Raw genomic sequence first — 23,384 nt, 5'->3', positions numbered from 1 at the left:
TAAAACCTACGTCACACCAGACCGCATCTCATGATCTCCGAATAATCATTGACTAACACGTCACTAAACACCACACACAATGGTATAAAGTTTTGGTGACTTTATAAAACAGTCAACTTGAAAAAGTACTAATAAAACTCCATTCCAACAAAACATAACAATTGACAACTTAATATGTCACGTTTATTTACAAAAATATAAATCATAGATTTAAACATACAAATAAATAGTAGCAGCCTGTTAGCAAATTAATATCAAGAGGCAAAAGATGTTAATATTTTGTAGTTTTTCAAAGAAACTTAACAATAATACATGTTTAAAAGAAAATTGCCTGCAATTAATTTAACCTAGACATTGAATAAGAAGATAGGCTAGAAGGACCAGAACCAAGATTTAAGTTGCTTATTTCTTCATCTATTTGATTATTCTTCAGCTCCTGAAGCGTAACTATAAGTTTGTTCCATTCATCAGTTCGTGGCATAGAGAAATGCTGGAAAAAATTGTAATATTATTTTTTATATTTTTATTTTATTGTAGCCCATAACAAATTATGTATAAAAGTTACCTCAGCCACATCATAGAGATGTATCTTCCCGATATCATCACCGAGAGCGATGTGATTCCCTCCTTGCCACCAGACAAGTTTGTTTAAAGCTGGGTGCCCGTCAACGACAGTCGATGCCGATGGTACTTCAGTGTCCATGTTAAGATCCCACAAATCAAGACGTCCAGTTATATCAACTGAAGCGAATACAGATGGGTGGACTGGAGACCAGGCCACATCAAATACATAATCTGTGTTGTCTTCGAAGCTGTAAACCGGCTTGTTCTCCTTCATGTTCCACAGTTTGATCGTCCAGTCGAACGAAGAAGTCAAGAAAAGGTGCGAGTAGTCAACAGGTCCTTGTACCTTATGGGTGTCGATTCCAGTAATCGGCCCTTGATGTCCGTCATAGGTGTCTGTCACGCCGGCCTTGCTGCCATGCCGGCATGCTGAGTAAACAGTCCCCTCTTCACTTCCTATGACAAAATTGTTGACATCGTTGTAAGGGAAATCCATAGAAGTGACTGCGATAGCTTTGCTCTGTCTGTGCTGCAATTCTAAAGTTTCTTGTGGTTGAGAAAGCATATCAAGTGACCATGAACACAACTTTCCATCGGTAGAAATTGATATAAGATTATGCGCATTCGGTGTGCCTACTACATTAAGGCAATAAACAGGATGCTGTAAAATAAATATAGTATTATAAATACTATAATTTAGTATATAGTTTCATAAGTGTGATGTTTAGTATACTGACAGTGTGTGCTGTAGCAGAAAGAGGTGTCCTTTGAATAGGTGTACGTTTTTGAACCCTATTGTCCCAAAGAACAACTTGACCGGAGTAAGTTCCACCAAGAACCAAATTAGGATGAAATCTATGGGGGGGGGGGATATATAAAATTAATGGAAAAATTAAGCAAAGTGAAAAAAAAAAAAAAATAGCAAACTTACTTGGCAAATATTGCAGATACAACAATAGAAGGACAGTGGAACACATATTCAGGAGTTGTCTTTTTAAACTTTGTGTTCCATATAAGGCAGACTCCGTCAGGGTCATGGGCGAGATCAGCGTTTCCGTAATATGAGGCCAATAGCAATTCTGGATAGTGCATTGACCAATCGAGCGATGTGACAGGTCTGTTCTTTGACAGTTTCTCATCAAAGAAACACCTGTTTAACGAAAGTTTACCCCCTGACTTTTCATCCCTTGAAAACAAAGCAAAAAAAAATGTAACAAAAAATTTTGAAATTAATAATAAAGCAAAAGTTAAAATGAGTACCCTGTATCATCTTCATCTGCTACGCCAGTATAATCTGTATACAAATCAACCGACTCTGATAAAACTCTTTCCATGATCCTTCCTGATTTATCGATGAACCTTTGAAAATCCTCGCTGAGTACTATAGTCATTTTTTCATCTTCGCTCAACTCCCTGACTGAAAATTAAAATAATCCAACAGTTTTATGTATTATAAATTATTGAAAAACAAAATTCTTACTTTGCTTGACTTCCTTTTTCACTTCGGTTTCAACGTTCGTGACTGCTGGTTCCATTTCTTTGACTTTGGGTAAACCATGCGGTAGGATCCCAGGCGGAAGCTTAGACTGATAGGTATCCATTGGCGGAAGTGAGCTCTCCTCATCCTCAGCTTGTGGATCGTCATATGTCAAAACTAAGCGGTAAGTAAAACCTTGCCCGAGACAGGGGCACCAAAACAGCCATACACACATTCACACAAGCTCATAGACCAAAATATCAAAGATCAAAGAGTTAGTTTGCACAAGTAAGGTAAGTTAATAGTGTTTTGTTTTGTTTTTTTAGATTTTTAAAATTCGGGCTGTTTACTCCTTATTTATTAAGGCTTTAATAAATTATATTTAGTATAATCAATATGTAAATATTTAATTATCAAAGGAGTAACCAGCAAGGGGAGACCTTTTAGAATAGGAACAAATAATCAGCAAGAAATACAAGAATTTACCCTTACCTTCCTTGGGCCTCCTCCCCTCACAGGGCGAGACCGAAGGAAGGCGTTAAGTACTCCAGGACCCAAAATTAGAAGTAAAACTAGATTAGAGGCTGAGGTCCGCCGGTATGGGGTCTCCCTAAGGTACAGCGGGGAGGTGGAGGGGAAAAAAGTTAGTTTGCACAGCTTCTAATACATTTACTCTAGAGAAATTCAGAATGGTTAGGGATTTTTTTTTTTGTTGTTTAAAAAAGGCTTAAGCCAAAAAATTATTACCTTACATTTTTAGTACTAAAAAAAAATTATTTATGATGGAGAATTCCTTTTTACAAAACCCAACCAATTATGCAATTATATCTATGAAATTTGATGAAATATTCAATTTATCAAGTAATCAGCACAATTACCCCTTTTATAAAAAAAATTAAAAGTTGTATTAGTGATTAGTTTATGAAAGTTAGTATAAGCATCACAAAAATTGATCAGCTCAACAACAGGTAGAATCATTTGCCCACCATAATTACATCTGATGAAAGGATCTTTATGCGAAACAATCAAGTGTTAAGTTTTCATCATGAAAACTCTACCCACGTTCCATTTTTTTTTTCATTTTCATATCCCACTTGTTCCTTTTTTACATTTTAGAATCAAATGTCATATTTTTCTCTCTCGCATTTCACTTACCGATCTTAATTATTTGGTATGTCAAAGCATGCCAATATGCAATTTTATAGTGTGAAAATATTTATACATATCATCATGTTTAAGCTTTCTTTGTTTTCCTAATAAAATTTATTTTTGAATGAATATTTTAAGTTAGACAATTGAGTACTGATGGACAAAACTGTTATTTTGTAAAATTTTGTGTGTGTATATATATAAAATTTTATAAAATAACGTAATAATGGAATATATATAGTAATTTTACAAAATATATACTGCAGAACTGTTCCTCAAAAACAGATTTTTTTCACGAATTCATCACTACTCAGACAAAACCTGCAATTATTACTGACAACCGAATATCAATGTTACAACAAAACAAACAGATAGATTCATTGCAAACAAGTATTCTCCTCAATATATAAAACTAAATATACATATCACTGAAAGTCTGAAGATGGCGAATGCCTATAACACCGGTGACCACATTCCAACACATTAAAAAATAATAATTTATTGATTATTGGCAAACACAAGATGTCCGGTTTATGGTCTTATCAAGGGCTAGAAGTGGTCACACTGCAAGAAAACATTTGCATGCATATTTCACATAAACAGAAGTGGAACTTATTTTAAAAAGATAGTTCCTACTCACAGAAAGTTGTTTTCAACGATCCGGATTTTGCGCTTTTAGCTGAATGATGAGCTAAAAGCTCGGAATCCGGATCTTTTAAAACAACTTACTATCAGTACGAACTATCTTTTTAGAAAGGATTGAACACCGCACTCTACCATTTCATCATTTCTACAGAAGTAGAACTGTTCAGTTACATTCTTTAGGTTAAGTTTCAATTACAGGAATACAATTCAGAAAATTTGACAAGTTGTAACTTTTTCAATCATACTGTCAGCATTACTCGGGAATGGGTTTTGCCCACTTATTAAAAGGGCCCACATATAAAATAAATATGTAAAGATACAGTAAAGTAAAAAATTAATTGCACTTGAACACATGTACATGGGACATTTTATCTTTCTCATGGACTTGTATGACTTCTCTGATAGAAAGAAACTTCTTTTTCATACTCATCCCCGAATCGGTTTGTCACATCACAATCCAAAGCACAACAAGAAAAGTAATTACTGATCTGAAAGGGCCAAACATTACCATGTAACGTAATCCATAAAAGACTTTTTCATTAAATATGTAAACATAGTGTTCGTGTCCGTTTCTTAGAATGTCCAACTATTGAAAGTACTTTACTAAGCAAAGCACCCAAAAAAATACAGGGGACAATAATATTGAGCATATTTAGATTTGCACACATATGCATTGAAACCGCTCCCAATTCTATCCAAACCCAATTCAACCAAAGTAAATTTTGTGTAATGATGTAATAGTTGAAGTAAAACAACCAACTGATTAAACCAAAGGAAGAGGACCCTCAAAAAATCGATCTATGATGATCTCACTGCTATAATGGTATTAAAAAAAAGCTTTTGTTTGACCTAGATGTGTCACAAAGATCTGCCTCTCTCGGTGTCTCGAACAGAAGAGAACCACCGAGTCCTTCCATTATCAGCCAATGATGTCCAAGGTTCCATAAGTAAAATAAATGTGACAGTGCAATGAAGTATGGAGGAAAGAGCCTTGTGAATAAACATGCCCGGTGAGGTCCTCTAAGGTCTTGCTCTCTAAGATTCTGGCACGCACTTACGTCTTTCCATTCATTCTATTCAAATCAGTTAATTTTTCTCATTAAAAAAAAAAAATCAAGATCTTAATCTGTTGGATAGTAATTCAATTCCTTTAACTTATTTTTTTTAAATTGATTAATTAATTTATTTTTTTAATTCTACTTTTACACCTTCTTCCCTTTTGGGCTACACTTTATTCAAGAACAATTTTCATCATAAAAAATCATCTAAATCATTATACCAGTTATGAGGGATGATGGGGAAGTTCGACTGTACCTAACAAATTATTTTTTTCTGAGTAAATTTTCTTCTACAACTTTTTCAATATTAATTGAGGATGAAAATAATTAATTTAGCGCCCTTGAGGTCACATTCAAAGGTGGAATATTTTGAACATCCAGCAACTTCGGTAAAGTTCAGATACATCGCACTTCAGACTTTCGCAGTAATATATAAATCTTATTGAGAAGAAATCAAATTACTTAATAAGTCTCCTAAAAATACATATTAAAAACAAAAATAAATAAATAAAGGTAGATGGTTTGTCAGGCTTTTATATACCATAACTTATTTTTACAAATAAGATTAAAAACTATTAAATAAATATAAATTTAAAGCTAATAAAAAAACTTGCTTGTTAATTCCAAAGTTAAGATTGGGATATTTGCTATTATGATAAATTATAAAAATAATACAAACAAGTCATTCAAAAACAATAAAATAAGAAATATTAGGAAATGCCTACATAAAAAAATTGTAAAAAAATAGAAAGATATTTCCAGTTGTCAAAAAAGAAAAAAGAAATAAATAAAAGTGCCAGATATAAATGAAAAACACAAACAAGAAATTTTCATTTGTAATGAATTACAATAGACAGCAATAAACAGGTTACAAATTAACGCATCCTCTGTGAAAGTGAGATCCTTACCTGTGAATTCGTCTTCCCATTCTAAACCAGGGTTAAGATTGTATTCATCTTGAAATAGAAACAAACAATAACAATCACCACTTTGTTCAACTAGTTTTGTAATCTTAATAAACCAAAACCAAATTATTGCCCGGAAAATAATGCAGGTTTTTGGTTATAAAATAAAAACAATTATATAAATGATTTTAAGCATTTTTTTTATTAATTAAAATACCCTCCATCATTCTCAATACACTTTTCCCAACTTGATGGCAACATCTCTATACCCTTTGAATAGAATTTTGATTATATTTTGATTAACAAATTCTGTAAACACATTTTCTAACAATTTTTGATCAATAAATTTTTTGCTGTAAAACCTTGTCCAGGTGTCTGAAAAAATGGTAGCTGGGAGGTGGGAGGTCTGGAGAATAGGAATAGTGAGGCAGAACCTCAAAACCAATATCCAAAAGTTTTTGTGTTGTCACAAGTGTGAGACACGGGGCGAGTGTTGTTGTGGTAACAGAAAATGATTGTTGGCTTCGTTAATGCCAATTTCTGGTGCACTACTTCAATTTGGCAGAGATACGTTTCAGCATTGGTTGTTTTGGCAGGATTCAAGACGATGCAGAAAATGAAATTATGTGAAAATCACGCGTTGACATCTTAATAATACTGAATTATTACCAAAAAACGAAATGTTACTAAGGTAAACAAATATTTTTGTTTGTAAGATGATTAACAAGTGTTTACATTCACACAAAAGAAAACTCTATCAAACAAACAGTTTATTATATAGAGGGGTAATTGAAAGAAAAAATGAAAACCTGCATTATTTTCTGGTCAGCCCAATAGATATTGACAGAATCAATTCAAAACATTTTGCCTGTTTTCTTCACTCTTTTTTTTAGAATTGATAATAATATTAATAGTAATTTAAAGTATATATCTGGCACTGAGAAAAGCTCACAAAATGTTCTGAAATGTTAGAAAGCAAATGGAAAAGCATTACAACAGAAGGCTGCAGTCAATATATTCAAAAGAGACAAAATGAGCGAACATACTGAAAGCAACTTTCCAGCATTAATTGACTGTCATTTACTAACAGGATATAGACATTTTATACAATTTGAGATTTTTGTATTAAAAAATAACTGTTATGTGAGACATGCTTTGTGGGAAAAAAATTATGTAAAATAAAATCGATTCTCCAGAAAAGAAACGAATAATAAATTTAAAAAAATAAAATAAACAACAAAACATTTGTTCAACTGGCTTTTGAAAAATAAAACAGTTTCATGCATTAAGCTTCTTGGATATAAAGAATTTAAAATAGCAAAACTTTAGGATAACACAGTTTACACAGCCATTCCTACACTTAATTAGAAAAACAATAACTCGTAGTTTTGGGCAGGAAACAACAAAGATTATTAACTTTTACTACTTATACTTTTAACGTGAAAAGCTAGTGTTACCACAAAAAAATAAGCTACAAACTCACAAAACCTTTTTGAAAGTACTGCCCAAGTCTACTTGAAACACTTTTGAAACTAAATAAAATATTTTTTTAAGCATTAAAACCCTTGAACTAAACCCTTGAAGAAAAGTGAAACAAAAGAAAGTATAAAAAGTACAAAAATAAATAAGCTCTAAATCAAATTTTCAACAACAAAAAACTAAATTGAGGGTGCGTTAATTTGTTTCTTTTTTTTATGAATCTTCTAAATTAAAAAGACATTGGAATCCTTCTTACAGAACTTAAAACTAAACACGTTTCAACAAATAAATAAATAAATAAAAGCTCTCAATTCTACTAAATATATACATATATATATTTTATCTTTCAATTTTTTTCTATTATAATTACAAAACATACTCAACATGGGTAAAGCATACTTGAAACAACCATGCATGTTAAAATGCATCAATTAATCCAACAGATATCAACATGATCTACATCTGTCGAGGTAATATATGTAACAATATAATTCAGTGTTAAAGAGAAGCGAATATTGAGAATCATACAACTTACCGTAATATCCGAACGCCTGGGCTGCATCCCATGAATGATAAAGAGGAAAGGGAGGAAAAGAAACAGATAAAAATTAATTTTCAATCTTTACACAATACAAATAAGTACAGTTCATAGTGCTGAAGTGAAAGTAATTTTTTTTTTTTTAAATAGCAAACAAAATGAAAATGACAAATGAAACTGGCGTACTTTTTGCTAGAGTACACAACACAAAATATGATTGATCTACAATCTTGCTAACCAACCACTACATATCTTATTTTTTCTTTGTTTAATAGATTAAATTTCTCCCATTAACAAATTTTATATTATATCTGCTCCTAATTATAATATTATTTATTCATTAACTTAAAAAATATATAAGGGCAATGCTGGGAAAGCCCAGAAATGCCGGGATAGCAAATATGAGAATAAAACACTGTTAACACTCAGCCAGGGGTCACCAAGAAAAGCCCTTTGACAAAAAAAAAAAAATCTTTATGAATGAAATCACATAAAATCCCCAGCATTATTGTTTCAAACTGGCAACAAGACATTACCTGATTTAACACGTTGGCTGTGTTCTATGCTTCGCCATTTTGGTTACAGTGGAACCAAATTTATTATGTAAAATAACTCTGATACTTAACAATGATGTAATTTTTTTATTATGTTTATGTAAGTGAAATAAATTATATGATGCAAGTGGCGTCCCTCACAGCGTTACATAAATAAACTTAAATAAAAAATTGTAGGCAACCCATAGAACATATGTTCAATTTGAGTGTGCTTGAGTAATAATTTTTCAACTTTCTGCAATAATTCTTCCTTTATTTCACGGAATCATACAGAATGGGTAAATGATTAATTAAACTAACCAAAACATACACAGAAAATCAAATTACCTGGTTTTCACAGAATAAATAAAAAAAATTAAAAATCACTTCCAGTTAGAAAAATAGCAATGACCGCCAGTAACTTTTTGCCTTTTCTGGGGCAGCCCTAATAATTATGAACAGAACTGTATAGCAGGTGAAAAGGAAGTGTTAAAAAAGTAGAAATGGGAGGTCACAGACCGTGTGTCCATCGCACCTAGAAGGGCAGTTGACATGACACGTATTAACACAGTCAACGTGTTAAAGTTTATAACTACAGAAAAGACTACCAAAAATGGGCACTACATAATCTTTATGAATTTATTCTTATATTTGCATTTCAAAAAAATAAATAAACAGATTTTGTTTTAAAACTTTTTGACAAAAAATAACAATAAATTTATCTGTTGCTTGTGCAATTCTAACAAAAAATAAACCAAGCCATTTGCCTGTTTCATAAACATTGATTAAAAACTAAAAGTGTAAGTATCGTCTAAGTCTAATAGTGTTTTCTAATGGTATTAACAGTCATCAAAAAGTATCAAAAATTTTCAGTGGCAAGTAATTAATTATCAATCTTCTTATCAATAAAGAAAATTACCAAAAATCTTTTGCCTCTGAAAATTTCTTTTTATGTCTTTTACAGAAAAAAAAAGACAAAAAAAACATGCAGTACCAAATTGTCATGCAATTCCCTTTATAATGAAATGTAATAAATATTGATGTATCATCTGGAGAATCGATATACCTTTGCTATCCGTGTGCTTAAAGTTGTTAACAGATTTAAAAAAAAAAGATTTCCATTTTTTTGCCAAATTATAAAGGGTATTTTTTTCTTTTTTTTTTTAAACAAATAGACATTTTATTCTGTGAACACCTCTGCATAGCATTAAGCATAACGCACCTTTCCTTGGGCGGAACCAATCTTCATAGTAGCCTTTCAGAGGGGAAGAAGAATCAGATCCTTTTTAGAAAGACTCGGAATCAATTGAAAAATAGAAGATGTTAAGAGTGTGCAAACAAAACAAGCCTTATGACACCAGGTAATTAAGAAAACAAAGAGTACAAAAACAAGGAAAGGAGACGAATAGTTAATTTTTTCTCTATACTTTAAAGTGGCGTTACTTCCTGAAAATTGACCTCCAATGAATTAACATGTATAGTTAGTACATTAAACAAAAAAGTTAATTTAAAAATTCTTTGTGCTAATATTTTTTTACAATGTTTAATTTTGAACAAAAAATGTCATGCACAAGTTTTTTATTATTCAAATTGGATATTTTGCTTCGATAAAAGCCTGCCTGCTACCATTAAGCGATGTTTTACACTGTTTTTACCATTGTACCTGTGACTATGAAATATGACTTACCATCTCGCTCAGTATTCGAGTGCGCCGTCTGAGTCTGTTTTGTGTAAACTACAGTTTCGAGAGGAGGAATCACGGTAGTCGGGTACGAGACAGTAGTCAGCTTTGGAAGTTTCTTTTTGCTGAATGATAATACAATATGAAAACTTCGTCCTTGGTTGTGGAAAAGGTTGAAAGGACATACCCTTGACTTGGCGTCTGGGTGGGCTGAAGGCTTGAATCTGGTGTAGCGCTGCAGCTTCCTCTATCTGGCGTCCCACGGGGTGAGCGATTGAGCCCTTCGGGTGTTCCAATAGAAGGTATGCTGGAAAGGCTTGATAACACATCTGAGAAATAAAATCATTTCATCAAAAGACAGAAAAAATGTAATAAAATCAAGCTATTAATCTTTTCTCAGACAAAAAACCGAGTTAGCTTATTTTGACATCTCCCAAAGAAATCGGTTTAAATTTCATTTAATTTCAAAATAAATAAAAAATATTCAAAAAAGTCTATACAAACATAGAATTAAGCAATTTTTGGTTTTATAAATACCCCTCTATAACAGTTGCGGACATTACTGTCAGTCCCCATCAGAGTAATTCACCCCTCTAGAATGGATGCAAATAGTAAAAATATATTAAATTTCCAGTAATCCTTTACTGAGAAATAATGAAACCGTTTAAATTTTGCGTTTTGCCACAGCTGTGAACACATTGAGAATATTGTCCTCTTGCTTTTCCCAGTGAGGTACTGCAAGTGTGATATTGCACTCTAGTATCTTTACTTTTATACTGAAGTACAAAGAGGCAGAGAGTTGCTTAAAACTGTAAATGGCATTGTTTTTCATTCGTCTGTGTACGCCTGCACTGACATCATTGATGATATGGTATAGACGTCTCGTTCTCTGCATACAGTTCCCACCTTTCAGGCATCGCAATGAAGGGGATTACATTAGTTAAGATTAAATGTTTTGCGTCTATGTCATTCCTATGATCAAAAGGAATGTGTCTAAAAAAATTAGTAGTTATCTGGTCATCTAATTTTTTTAATATGATCAAAATCGGACCAGTATATTTTGAGATTACCTCTTAAGTTTCAAGTCAAGAAGGACAATGTTCAATTTTTACTGATATAATATAGGAATATTATTTGCATGGTTTATCCACATTCTTTACTTATTTGCCCAACAGATTTTTTTTTAAATCTTCACGAACTAAAGAAGTTTGTTAACAAATTGAGATGACGTAGAGTCAAGAAGCCTCAATGGTTGAGCTGGGATTAAAACTCGGGATAGCTGTGCCAAGATTTTATCTAGACATTGTAACAATCATTGTAACCGCAGTCTTCACACAATATACTGTTTATCTTTTGAACTTTTCCTTTGTGCCCATTTTATTTATACATAAAGCCCTTGTATAAATAAAATAATGTTATTAGAACGCCGTTAGGACTAATATTTAAATCCTTGAGTTTTTCAATCAATTGTCACAATGACAAGAAGTGAGCAACAACCATGAAATGTCAAAGTATGGATTTAAATAAAATGATTTCTTTGATATGGCCACTGAAGTGTTATAGTTTGTTGCAAAAATTAGAGAAAAAACTTTGGTTACACACACATTGGTTATATAAAAAAATTATAAATATAAATGCTTATCATGCAATTTAGAAGAATACATTTTTTCAATCACAAAAAATCACTCTTTTTTTACATTTATCTCATTACCAGGTTTTTCAAAGTGCCCCACATCAGATCCTTTGATATACGGGCCTACATCTTTTGAAAAAAATAAAAAAATAAATCTTTTATTATTTTTTCAGTTATAAAAAAATCAGATGTGACAAAAACCATATTTGTGGAATGTAAACACCCCAAGTCAAGGCTTACATTATCACAGAAACATATATAAAAAAAAATTGGCTTAAAAAAATATCAAATTTCCAAAACTTCAAAGAGACAATTTCAAATTAGTGTAAATATTACTGTCCCAAATAGGAAAAGAAAATTAACTATTTAGAAGAGTATATATAGAAGAGGTCCGTAAATCAGCCTGGGCTTAAGGTATGATCCTTTTCTATATGTAGATTAATAATTGAAATAATTGATAATAACCTGAAACTGGGGCAATACCAAGAGATGAGAGCATTTCGTCAACCTTCTTCTGATCTTGGTCCGGGTTGGACTTTCGTAAAGCTGCTTCTTCCGCCTGGAAATTAGAATCTGTTTGAGCATTTTGAAGTATTAATACAAAAAAAAATTTACATCTCTCTGTTCTCTCTCTTTTCTTCTTTTTTCTTTCTCCTCGCGGATAGCTTGAAGTTTGGCCTTCTTCTTTTCCAACTCCGCCTTTCTGTCCGACATTATTGCAATGTTTGTCCTTTTTCAAATTGTGCTGAAAAATACCAGTAGATTATTTTTAAAAAATTTTAAGAAATTTTTTTTAAATCATGTCTCAAAATTTGTTTTATAATTAGCATTTTTTAATTATTGCATTATATGCTTAAGCACTTCACAAGCAGATCTGTTGATTTTATTGAATTTTTTTCAAGACTGGAGAAGAAACCCTTTATTAATAGTGGAGGACTTCAGGAAGGGTTCGGGATGAAAGATATAGGGGTTCCAGGGTATGATGGACTGCTTGCAGTTTGGATGGCAAATGGGATTTGAAGGTCTGTGTGGAAAATATGATTGGATATAAAGTAGGTAGTTTGGGTAGGTTTGAAAGATTTTGGACTGGTGTTACTGTACTATTTGAAGTTTAGAACACTTGGTTGAACCACAGTTTAATTCCATACACCCAGATTGGTTGTAGTAGTAATGAGGCATCTGTTCAGTTCTATTCTTTTGAGTCAGAGTTTTCCAAGTAAGTCCAAAATTGCTGACAACATTGGTTGCTGGGAGAGGAACAGGGCTGTAGAAGTAGATTGGAGAAATGAAATGACAGAGGGTAAAAGTTATTTTTACTGGGATTTGGTTTTAAGTCATTTCTTGAACCAATCTTCCAAACAGGATAATCCTGGAGGCTGCCAGAGATGGCTTGCAGGAAAAGGTGGTGATCTGCATATGTGAGTATTGTATTGGGATTAATGAGATCTGCATAGTAAGATATTAATGAAACTGAATCAAGATAAAAGAATGTCTGCTGTGAATAAGGAATACTGCAGAACACCCACTTCGGGAAGTGGATGGGGTGAAGGATGCTCTGATACATACTTGAAAGTACCTATTGGACAGGTTGGATTTTAGTATTTCTGTTAAGACATTAGAAGAGAGATATAAGCAACCAGAAAGAATGGCAAAGTCTGTGGGGTCAAGAGTAAATTATGAGAATTTACTCAAGAAAGCTTCAAGGTTTGATAACAGAAAATGTCAATCGAAAACTGTTGAAATTTTTTTAAAATATAAACAAATTTAAGTATTTGGGCGCTATATTCACAAAGCAGTGGGAGGTTAAAAGTGGAGTAAAATAAAAATCCGCTGCAGATAGTAAATTTCTCTATGTACTGAATGAGTTTATAAAGTCCAAGTCCATTTCACATAGGTATAAACTCCGAATTTATAAAACAGCTATCTTACCTATGGTTACTTAGCCATAGCAACTGCCACACGATTAGAATTTAGGAGAGAAAAGTATTGAGAAAAATATTTGGTCCCAAACTGGAAAATAATGGTTGGAGGAGGTGGAGGAAGAATTGAAAATGGTAGGGTTGGAGAAAAAAGATGGAGAATGAAAGTAGGAGTAAGATATGGAGGAAAATAACTAAGAAGCCAGGGTACTTCAAGGAATGAAGTACAAAAATTCCCTTTTAGTCACACAAGTTACAACTTGTCATATAAAAGCAAAAAAACACTATTAACTTTTTCAAAGTTCAACTAGCAATAAAATAATTATATTATGAATAGTGTAGTCCCTAATAATAAAATAATTAAATTATGAGTTTTATAATTTAAAAAAATTATATTGTTACAATGAGCAAAGGAAAAAAAATTGAGATAACAGGGGTATTCATGATGTTTGTAAGATGTTAACTCATGTTAACTTGAATACAGAAATGTCTAGTAAGATCAAGAAGGCCCCCGAATCAATATAATTACCAATACAATAAGTACAATCCACTAGACTAATGACGAACGAGTAAGATGATAAACCACAAAACAAGTACATTATTTTTATTAGTTATTTGAAGAATGTGAGATGCGGACTGGTGTGCGTAGGTTCAGAAAAACATTTTCTTTATCGTGCCAATATTTCGATCTTTATTGAGATCATCCTCTAGGGCCTAGGATTTATAAGCATTGTTGAAATTATACAAATACATGTAGGATGTGGAAAATATATACTAGAAATTTCAGATTCAATCAAAGTATTTGTACTCACTCAAAGCGTTTGTCTACTGTGTAAACACTTTGAATGAATACAAATACTTTGAGTCTAAAATTTGTAACATTGTATAAATTAATTTTTCACATCCTACATGATCTTAATAAAGATTGAAATGTTGGCACGATAAAGAAAATAGTTGTCTGAACCTACGTCACACCAGACAGCATGTCACAATCTCTAAATAATCATTAATTAACGGTCACTAAACACCATACACTTTTTTGATAGTGTCTATCCTGATTTTGTAGAACTCCATAATAAGTTGATGGGTAGTAAGTAAATTGTCTTTTCCACAATAAGCTTTTATTGTGTCAGATGTGTATCGGTCAAATATATTCAGCGACTAAACATTTTACTTTACATTTTTTTTTTTTTCTCTCCTTTACTAAATTTTTTTTTAAAGATATAAACATTTACTTTATAAATGTTTTATTTTTATAACCAAACCTATTTCTGATATGCTAAATATGAATAAACCTAAGTACTTTAATATTTAAGGGTGGTGCATTTATTTTGTCCATCAGTGTAATTAAAATTGAAGGCAGAAGTTATTTAACAATCAAATTATACAACCTACTGTAAGATTACCCAGAGCAATATCAAGTTTAAATTATTTCCATGCAAGAATAGACCAAATAACTATAGTTTATTAATCAAAATTGACAAAAATAAAAACTAATTTATAAAGTTTTCAATTGTAAATATTCGTGGCAATTGAATTTTGTATCGACGTTACCAGTGTATTTCAACGGTTTTCCACCGATTAAAACGTTTTCAGCTTTAAAGACTGTGATTAAAGGAAATTTATGGCTCTTCCCGTCGATAGTGAAAGCTATTTCTTTCAAATAAGGTTTGTTTATTGTAAGTGTATTATAAAGGCCAACTGACTTTTCCAAATAAGGAACTATCGACAACACGATGACTCTCTGCCCTGTGTTATCGCACAGTCCCAGGACGCTGGGAAAAGACTGAGTGGACGGAATGTTCCAAATGACCCTCCCGACGACACAACAATCAGGGTTACGTCCAATATCAAGTCCTTCTACTCCTTGTACTTTATTTGAAAACTTGTTTTGAAGGAATTTCTGTTTGCTTAATTTTTTTTTAATCTGCAGCAAGTCTTTAGATTTAGTGTTTGTCACATACGAATCATGTATTTTTTCTAAAAATGATATTATGGATTTTTTATCCTTGGCAGGTAATGCCCAAGAGGGAGAGAGTTTTTGCGCTTGATCAAGCATTTGTAAAGCTTCTGTATAGAGATGGAGATATTTAAACAAAACATGTTTGTTGTATGGTATCAAACAGTTCAAATTTCCTAGAGGGCAATTTTCACCGTTTTTAAATGCAGCATAAGCCTTGCAAAGGTACAAAGGGTCTTTTGGAGGTATGAAGTATGCTGCGAGAAAAGCCGTACCGATTAGATTGTAAGTATCCGGGTCTGAATCATCCAACTCTAATGACTGTGAAGCATACTCGATGCTCTTTAAAATCCTCCCGGTGTATTTCTCTACATCATCAGATGGTTTGCAGACCTTCATGACCATCGACAGATTCCTAAGTGAATACGGGTTACACTTTTTCTCCATGGCGAGACTGAAACACTTCTCCGCCTGTGGGAACCGGCCTTGTGTGTAGTAAAGCTCTCCCAGATGATTCCAAAGTTCGTAAAGTTCAGGATGGAACTTGACACATTCCAGGGCGTGGTTGACGGCCTTGTCCAAATGGTTCAAAGACAGGCTGTACATCTTGGAAAGTACGACGTGCTGCTCGAATTGGAAGTTCAAGTTTTCAAGGATCGCTTCGGCTTCTTGAACTTTGACGTCGAATTTTGTCGGGTCTTTGTTCAATAGTGCATTCTCGTGTTTGAATCGTTTCAGATAGCCGTACAGGACGCAAACTCCGACCGGCTTCTCGACCTTTCTCGACATTTTATTCAATAAAGACAATTCTTTATAAAAATACAGATTGCATGTTTAGCTAGTAATATGTCACCATGTCTTGTGACTTGATACACTGAGTAATTTCATAAAGATAAAACTTACTAAGTTTGCTGAGCGAACCGTGTGAGACGGAACAAAATAAAAGATATCTCCCTTTTATTCTTTGTCACTCAAATCAAAAACACATTAAATTACGACATACTTTTTTTTCTTCTTTTTTTAATAATAAAAAATTAACTATATAAATATAAATTTTTAAAAAAACTAAAACCCAGCAAAAAGGGAGACCATCTTGTCGAATCACCTGTGGCCAAAACGATATGAATCACAAATGTCAAAATAGGAACAAAATAACAATCGCGACAAAAAAAAAACCCGATTAGTTTACACTTTACAATGAAAACATACAATTATAAAACAGACCACACGTAGTGATTAAAACACGGGACTGGTAGATATCCGTAGGAAAAATACAAAAATTAGGCGAAATGTCAGTTTGACCGAAGAGGGGAGGAAAATCTGAGAGAGGGCCGGCAACGCGAGTAAAAAACATCTGCGATCCCTGGATGAAAAAAGGTAAGTTTTTTAATCCTTTTCTCTTTTGTCACCCACCTCGGAGTGTTGGTCCGCCCGGTCTCGATTTTCCACGATACAAGAGAAAATGTGGAAAAAGAGAGTCAATCATGTGAGTCGTGGAAGCGAAAATAGCGTCCAATGAGCGGCTGCCACGGGCCCGACTCCCACCGTCACTCAGAAGGTATTATTAACCCTCCCCCAGATCATATCCCACACTCTCTCACCAGAAATTGATCACGTCGTTTCAAACCTCTTTCAATTTCGTTTTTACCAGAATAACAAAAAAGGTGAGTCTTATGTTTAACAAAAAGAAAAAATTAATTTAAAACTTTTTTAAAAATCATATTGTCCACACTTCATTTATTTTTAAAATCTAAATCAATTGTTTTTATCTTCCATTTTATTTCCGATTTTAAATAGTTTGTACTCATAAATTGCATTATTTCGACTTGTTTTCGCCACTGTTATAATTCGCAGTCGAGTATTGTTGTAAGTTCCCTTTTTCAATTTATAATTTTAAAACAGGAAAGCAATTGTGCAATGCCCATTTCAGGAATCCTCCATATTGACGTCAATACATCGTGGCCTTTCGTCATTTTGAATTTTTTAAAGAAAACTTTCCAAGCATCAATTCTTTAAATGGTTTAATGGAGAAAAAATTTTCAATGTACGATTAATCTCTCTGAACAACGACTCATTTCCTTACGAGTAATCAATAAAAGTTCCTACGTCACTACTCTTTTGAACAACTTATGGATTGACGACATGGCTTTTTTTAAAATTAATTACTATTGTGAGATCTGTTATAATACATTACATTATTTTATATTGCCCAACAAGGTAACACTAAAAAAATGTATATAACGTGTTTAATGATTCAATCGTTGGTGATGCTCAGCAAATTGATTGTTACATCGCGTTCCCGTTTACGTAATTGTCACATAGTTTTTAGTTTGATTCATGTCTATTAATAATTAAGACTTTTCTCATTGCACTTAACTCGTGTCTAAGCTCTAAGGGCCGTTACTTTCGTTAACAGCTCTAGTGTCAAATTTACTCATTTAAGAACAGAGTATTAAGAATCGCCCTTAATTAGGACCTTTGCTAATGTAATTGACTATAGTCAATTCAGGATATTTGTATCTATTATATATTAAGCAAGTATGTGGAATGAATTATGACGTCATGAGTTTTAACTTGTAAAATTTTGAGGTTAGGTCAATTTGTTAGGACTAGAATGATAGGGTTGCTGACTGGACACAGCAGACTCAGGAAGTATAATCCGAGCAGCAGAAATTGCCAGGAAGAAGAAACAGTTGAACACCTCTTCTGTTGATGTCAAGTCTTATGCTGAAATTCAGATTCTTGGAGGAAAAACGTAAAGCTCGAAGGACAGCTTTGGTCTGAAAAAAAGCCTCAAGCTTAACGACCCTGGATAGTAACTAAGATTGCACAATAGACCAATATTGGTCGTGGTGTGTAAGGTCAATTTACAGTTTTTTGTTGTCCAGTCTGAAGTACAGAGCATCAGATTAATGCCATATTTGCATTTTTGTTCCAATTTTAATTCTATATTTAATTGTTGTAAATGCTTGTGTTGTTTTTCCCCTAAATCCACAAACGTAGTAGAAAAGATACCTTTGAAAGTCTCATTTACATATAGACGTACCCAATAACATCTGTTTTGTTAGTAAACGTACTATTTGAACACAAGGTGAAAAAAATGCCATGTTTTCTATGGTAGCCATCAATCCTGTTTAGTGATCATATACATACTGGCTAGTATTCGAAAGTTGCTACAGCCCCACAGCGGGACCGAACAGAAAAAAAAACACTTGCGGTTGTAACTTTAAACCTTGATCGATGACACATTTGTTCAATTTATGAGCAGATTGAAAACTAATTTTGCTGATATTTTATATTTGTTTGAGATAGGATTACCCAAATGTTTTACAGTTTATAATTATTTGAGATATTTCAGTAATCCTGTTAACAGATATTATATGGATTTTTCATATTTAACCTTTAATATAGTGTCATTATCCAATAATCATTGAGTTAGCCATCTGAGTTTGCTGATTTATAAATCTGTAGCTTGGTCATTTTCAATCATTTTGCTCTGACAGGTGCACTTTGGCTCACTCTTGTGGTTTTGTGAAAAAGAACATAGAAGAAATCTTGGAGAACTTTCTTAACTAGTTGGGAACTCAATATAGATAAATTGTAATGATGAGAGACCTCGATGTCCCAGTGGTATTTGCAATGCTTGCAGTTGTGGGTTCAAATCCCAGCAGAGCCCTTTACTTTTTAATTTATTATAGGATATTGATTATTTGGAGAATTTGAGGTGCGGTTTTAGAAAAACATTTTCTTTATCATGCCAGCATTTCTAACTTTATTGAGATCATCTTCAGGGCCTGGGATTTATAAATATGGTTTGAATTTTACAAACACATTTAGGATGTGGGAAAAAAAATGTAAATGTATTTGTAAGATTCAAACAGATGTTATAAAATCCCAGGCCCTGAAGATGATCTCTAAGATCGAAACATTGGCATGATAAAGAAAATGTTTTCTAAAACCTACGTCACACCAGACCGCACCTCTCTATCTCCAAATAATCATTGGCTAACGGTCACTGAACACCACACATGGGATATATTGTAAAGTTGTTAGACCTCTCGTGAACAGTAAAAGTTTAAATAAGGAGATTTCTTCTTCTGAGGTGATAAACTAGTAATTTATTCAGTTCATTTGCACATTAACTCAAATTCAATCCATAACACAGTTGATAATATAGCATAAAATCTTTTGGCCCAGATAATGGCAATAAGCTCTGGCACAGATAGTATAGGCAGAAAAAAAAGTTCTTTGCTATTTTATATATGACCCCCCCCCCCTTGTGTTTATATTATTTAAAAGCTGGATTATTCTGGGCATATTTGGAAATTAGACACAAGCCTCTTTGATTTTCATTGTAGCAAAGTGCACTATTGTCTAGAGACAACTTAAATTAATGAAAAAAAAAAAAAAAACAGTTTTCCTGAATTAGGTTAGTTTTAATAAGTGACCATTTCCCTAGCTATTAAAAACAAATTAGTTCTTTTAAAACAGGACATCAAAAAGATATAAGCAGATAAGATTTTAAACGGCCTAATTTAACTGAAGAAAGGTTTCTATTTTCTTAGAAATTTTAATTCCTAATATTGACTTTTAGATTAGCTCAATCTAAAACCCACTGGGTGTGGCCTATATTTGTATTTTAGGAAACGAGAGTTCAATGCTATCAGCTAACTGTTATAGTTCTATCTCAACACACCTTTCACTTTTAAGAAGAGAAATCACTTCCATTCATTTTCCAGCAGTGTTTTGAACCATTTTCAAAATACATGAAATATTTATATTTTACTTATTTAAAATAAATAAATAACTTAATACTGTGAAGGCATCTTGGCAGTTCTTCCTGGTACAGCTGTTATTCTTGACCTTTGTTTTATACATTTGGCATGGTTAACACATTTCAGTTTAAAATTAGATTGTCAATGTTCTTTCCTTATGTAACTTCCTATACTTCTTTGCCAGTTGTCGTTTGATAAACAAAGTTTATTAATATTATGTTATTTTTTGTTTACAGAACAATGCAGATCTTTGTGAAAACTTTGACCGGAAAAACCATCACATTGGAAGTTGAGCCTTCAGATACAATTGAGAATGTGAAGGCCAAAATCCAGGACAAAGAAGGTATCCCGCCAGACCAACAAAGGCTGATTTTCGCTGGCAAGCAACTTGAGGATGGTAGAACTCTCTCGGATTATAACATTCAAAAGGAATCGACTCTGCACTTGGTCCTCCGTCTCAGAGGTGGGATGCAGATCTTCGTAAAGACTTTAACCGGCAAGACTATTACACTTGAAGTAGAGCCTTCCGACACTATTGAAAATGTCAAGGCAAAGATCCAAGATAAAGAAGGAATCCCCCCAGATCAGCAGAGGTTGATTTTCGCTGGAAAACAGCTTGAAGATGGTCGAACCCTTTCTGACTATAACATTCAAAAAGAATCAACCCTCCACCTTGTGTTGAGATTGAGAGGAGGCATGCAGATCTTCGTGAAGACTCTTACAGGAAAGACCATCACTTTGGAAGTCGAGCCTTCTGATACAATTGAAAATGTTAAAGCTAAGATTCAAGATAAAGAGGGTATTCCTCCAGATCAGCAGAGGTTGATTTTTGCAGGAAAGCAACTTGAAGACGGCCGAACACTTTCCGATTATAACATTCAGAAAGAATCTACCCTCCATCTTGTATTGAGATTGCGAGGAGGGATGCAAATTTTTGTTAAAACTCTAACCGGAAAGACCATAACTTTAGAAGTCGAGCCATCAGACACTATTGAAAATGTCAAAGCTAAAATACAAGACAAAGAAGGCATTCCCCCAGACCAGCAGAGGCTGATTTTTGCCGGAAAACAACTCGAGGATGGGCGTACGCTCTCAGATTATAACATTCAAAAGGAATCGACTTTGCATTTGGTTCTCAGGTTGAGAGGAGGTATGCAAATATTCGTAAAGACTTTGACAGGCAAAACCATCACTCTTGAGGTCGAACCATCCGACACAATTGAAAATGTTAAGGCCAAGATTCAGGATAAAGAAGGCATCCCACCAGATCAACAGAGGTTAATCTTCGCTGGAAAACAGTTGGAAGATGGACGCACTCTTTCGGACTACAATATTCAAAAAGAATCCACCCTTCACCTCGTTTTGAGGCTGAGAGGAGGTATGCAAATCTTTGTGAAAACTTTAACAGGAAAGACGATCACTCTTGAAGTCGAACCATCGGATACGATTGAAAATGTCAAAGCGAAAATTCAGGATAAAGAAGGTATCCCACCAGACCAGCAGAGGCTCATCTTTGCCGGTAAGCAGTTAGAAGATGGGCGCACTCTTTCTGATTATAACATCCAGAAAGAATCCACTCTTCATCTTGTCCTAAGGCTCCGTGGTGGAATGCAAATCTTTGTGAAAACATTAACAGGGAAAACAATCACCTTGGAAGTCGAACCTTCTGATACAATTGAAAACGTAAAAGCTAAAATTCAAGACAAAGAAGGTATCCCTCCAGATCAGCAGAGATTGATTTTTGCCGGCAAACAACTTGAAGATGGTCGTACATTATCAGATTACAATATCCAAAAAGAATCCACACTCCACCTTGTTTTAAGGCTCAGAGGAGGTATGCAAATCTTTGTGAAAACTTTAACAGGAAAGACAATCACCCTCGAAGTCGAGCCATCTGACACCATTGATAATGTCAAAGCTAAGATTCAGGATAAGGAAGGGATCCCTCCAGACCAGCAGAGGTTAATTTTTGCTGGAAAGCAATTGGAAGACGGACGCACACTTTCGGATTACAACATCCAGAAAGAATCCACTCTTCATCTTGTCTTGAGGCTCAGAGGCGGCATGCAGATCTTCGTCAAGACTTTGACTGGCAAAACCATCACTCTCGAAGTCGAGCCATCAGATACCATTGAAAACGTAAAAGCCAAAATCCAAGATAAAGAAGGAATTCCCCCAGATCAGCAAAGGCTCATCTTTGCCGGCAAGCAACTGGAAGATGGTCGTACACTCTCCGATTACAATATTCAGAAAGAATCTACTCTCCACCTCGTACTGAGACTCCGAGGAGGCCAATAATTTCAAAACACAACACAGTCATTCCCTATTTTTACTTTTTTTTATTATGGAAAAATTATATATTCATCATAATTTATAGAACTCTTTTTTGATATTTTTCTCAATCTGGTTAGACCAAGGCTGCTTTTTGCTTGTAAGAATTTCAAATCAATAAATTAAAGATATAATGCCTAGTTAAATATGTTTTTTAATTATTTATCCATTCCTTTTACCTATCCATTTTATATTTTAGAGGAAAACAAAAAGAAATATGGGGCATATATATTCTATATGTTTACATACATTATCTAACCACACAATCAATTTTTGTTTGAATCATTTTGTGCTATCAGCTAGTTCTTATGCCTCGTCAATATAGATTCAACCAGTGTAGACTGTAATGGCAGGATGATGAGAGGTATAAAGCTCGAGAACTTGGACAAATTTTAAATATCAACGGCATTTGCTGGAAAAATAGCATTACTCCATATTTTAATGAAACTTTTGGTGATACTAGGTCAAAAAATATCAAACATGGGTCTCAGCATCTTTTCTAGGTCCTAGGAGCCAAGAAAAATTAAAAACAAGGCGATTCTATCAAACTAAACACAAAACTTGTTTTTACACGTTTTAAACATGTAACAATGTTAACAATGACAAATTATTACTACAATAAATAAAAATTAGTTATAAATTATTTGCATTTTTATCATCCTAGTCTGTTTTAATTTAATGTTGGACGATCAAACTGTTGAAAGGCAAGTCTAGTTTTGATAACGACTTGTACATTA

General features: G+C 33.4%; 3 protein-coding genes across 20 annotated transcripts; 1 reads left to right on the top strand and 2 right to left on the bottom strand.

Annotated features, from left to right (window-relative positions):
* Positions 1–142: 142 nt before the first annotated feature.
* Positions 143–17,040, bottom strand: LOC106668097 (cytoplasmic dynein 1 intermediate chain). Of its 15 annotated transcripts, none has more exons than XM_024230478.1 (15): positions 16,955–17,040; positions 12,278–12,407; positions 12,128–12,221; positions 11,741–11,791; positions 10,217–10,358; positions 10,036–10,154; positions 9,571–9,630; positions 7,813–7,833; positions 5,802–5,849; positions 2,045–2,218; positions 1,825–1,981; positions 1,496–1,750; positions 1,302–1,419; positions 566–1,225; positions 143–490 (listed from the first exon to the last, which is right to left on the bottom strand). In XM_024230478.1, the coding sequence occupies exons 2-15, from the start codon at positions 12,374–12,376 to the stop codon at positions 338–340; spliced, it is 2,151 nt and encodes a 716-aa protein (XP_024086246.1). In that variant the 5' UTR covers positions 12,377–12,407; positions 16,955–17,040; the 3' UTR covers positions 143–337. The 15 variants fall into 15 exon arrangements, with proteins under 15 accessions (XP_024086246.1, XP_014252012.1, XP_014252013.1 ...); XM_014396526.2 differs by lacking the exon at positions 16,955–17,040 and adding an exon at positions 16,445–16,638; XM_014396527.2 differs by lacking the exon at positions 16,955–17,040 and adding an exon at positions 16,445–16,638 and having other exon boundaries at positions 2,045–2,194.
* LOC106668099 (polyubiquitin-C) lies at positions 11,873–22,793 on the top strand. 4 transcript variants are annotated; one of them, XM_014396543.2, is made up of 2 exons: positions 11,873–12,076; positions 20,553–22,793. In XM_014396543.2, the coding sequence occupies exon 2, from the start codon at positions 20,557–20,559 to the stop codon at positions 22,612–22,614; it is 2,058 nt and encodes a 685-aa protein (XP_014252029.1). In that variant the 5' UTR covers positions 11,873–12,076; positions 20,553–20,556; the 3' UTR covers positions 22,615–22,793. The 4 variants fall into 4 exon arrangements, with proteins under 4 accessions (XP_014252029.1, XP_014252028.1, XP_014252027.1 ...); XM_014396542.1 differs by lacking the exon at positions 11,873–12,076 and adding an exon at positions 16,637–16,918; XM_014396541.1 differs by lacking the exon at positions 11,873–12,076 and adding an exon at positions 16,913–17,205.
* Positions 15,080–16,330, bottom strand: LOC106668073 (tetratricopeptide repeat protein 5-like). The gene has a single exon (XM_014396496.1). It carries the CDS (start codon positions 16,328–16,330, stop codon positions 15,080–15,082), a length of 1,251 nt encoding a protein of 416 aa, XP_014251982.1.
* Positions 22,794–23,384: the final 591 nt, after the last annotated feature.

The sequence above is a fragment of the Cimex lectularius genome, unplaced genomic scaffold (genome assembly GCF_000648675.2).
Source record: "Cimex lectularius strain Harlan isolate CLEC.00 unplaced genomic scaffold, Clec_2.1 scaffold55, whole genome shotgun sequence".
Classification (NCBI taxonomy): domain Eukaryota; kingdom Metazoa; phylum Arthropoda; class Insecta; order Hemiptera; family Cimicidae; genus Cimex; species Cimex lectularius.
Note: the sequence above shows the minus strand (reverse complement) of the source record. Positions and strands in the feature narration are given on the sequence as shown.

What these genes read in the sequence shown, in the direction of transcription:
- LOC106668073 (XM_014396496.1), bottom strand. Translation starts at nt 16,330, where the DNA reads ATGTCGAGAAAGGTCGAGAAGCCGGTCGGAGTTTGCGTCCTGTACGGC.
- LOC106668099 (XM_014396543.2), top strand. Translation starts at nt 20,557, where the DNA reads ATGCAGATCTTTGTGAAAACTTTGACCGGAAAAACCATCACATTGGAA.
- LOC106668097 (XM_024230478.1), bottom strand. Translation starts at nt 12,376, where the DNA reads ATGTCGGACAGAAAGGCGGAGTTGGAAAAGAAGAAGGCCAAACTTCAA. An exon ending in GGGGCACTTTGAAAAACCTG is followed by an intron (nt 10,359 to 11,740) that starts GTAATGAGATAA and finishes TTTATTTCTCAG; the next exon opens with ATGTGTTATCAAGCCTTTCC. An exon ending in ATCTCTATGATGTGGCTGAG is followed by an intron (nt 491 to 565) that starts GTAACTTTTATA and finishes AATTTTTTCCAG; the next exon opens with CATTTCTCTATGCCACGAAC.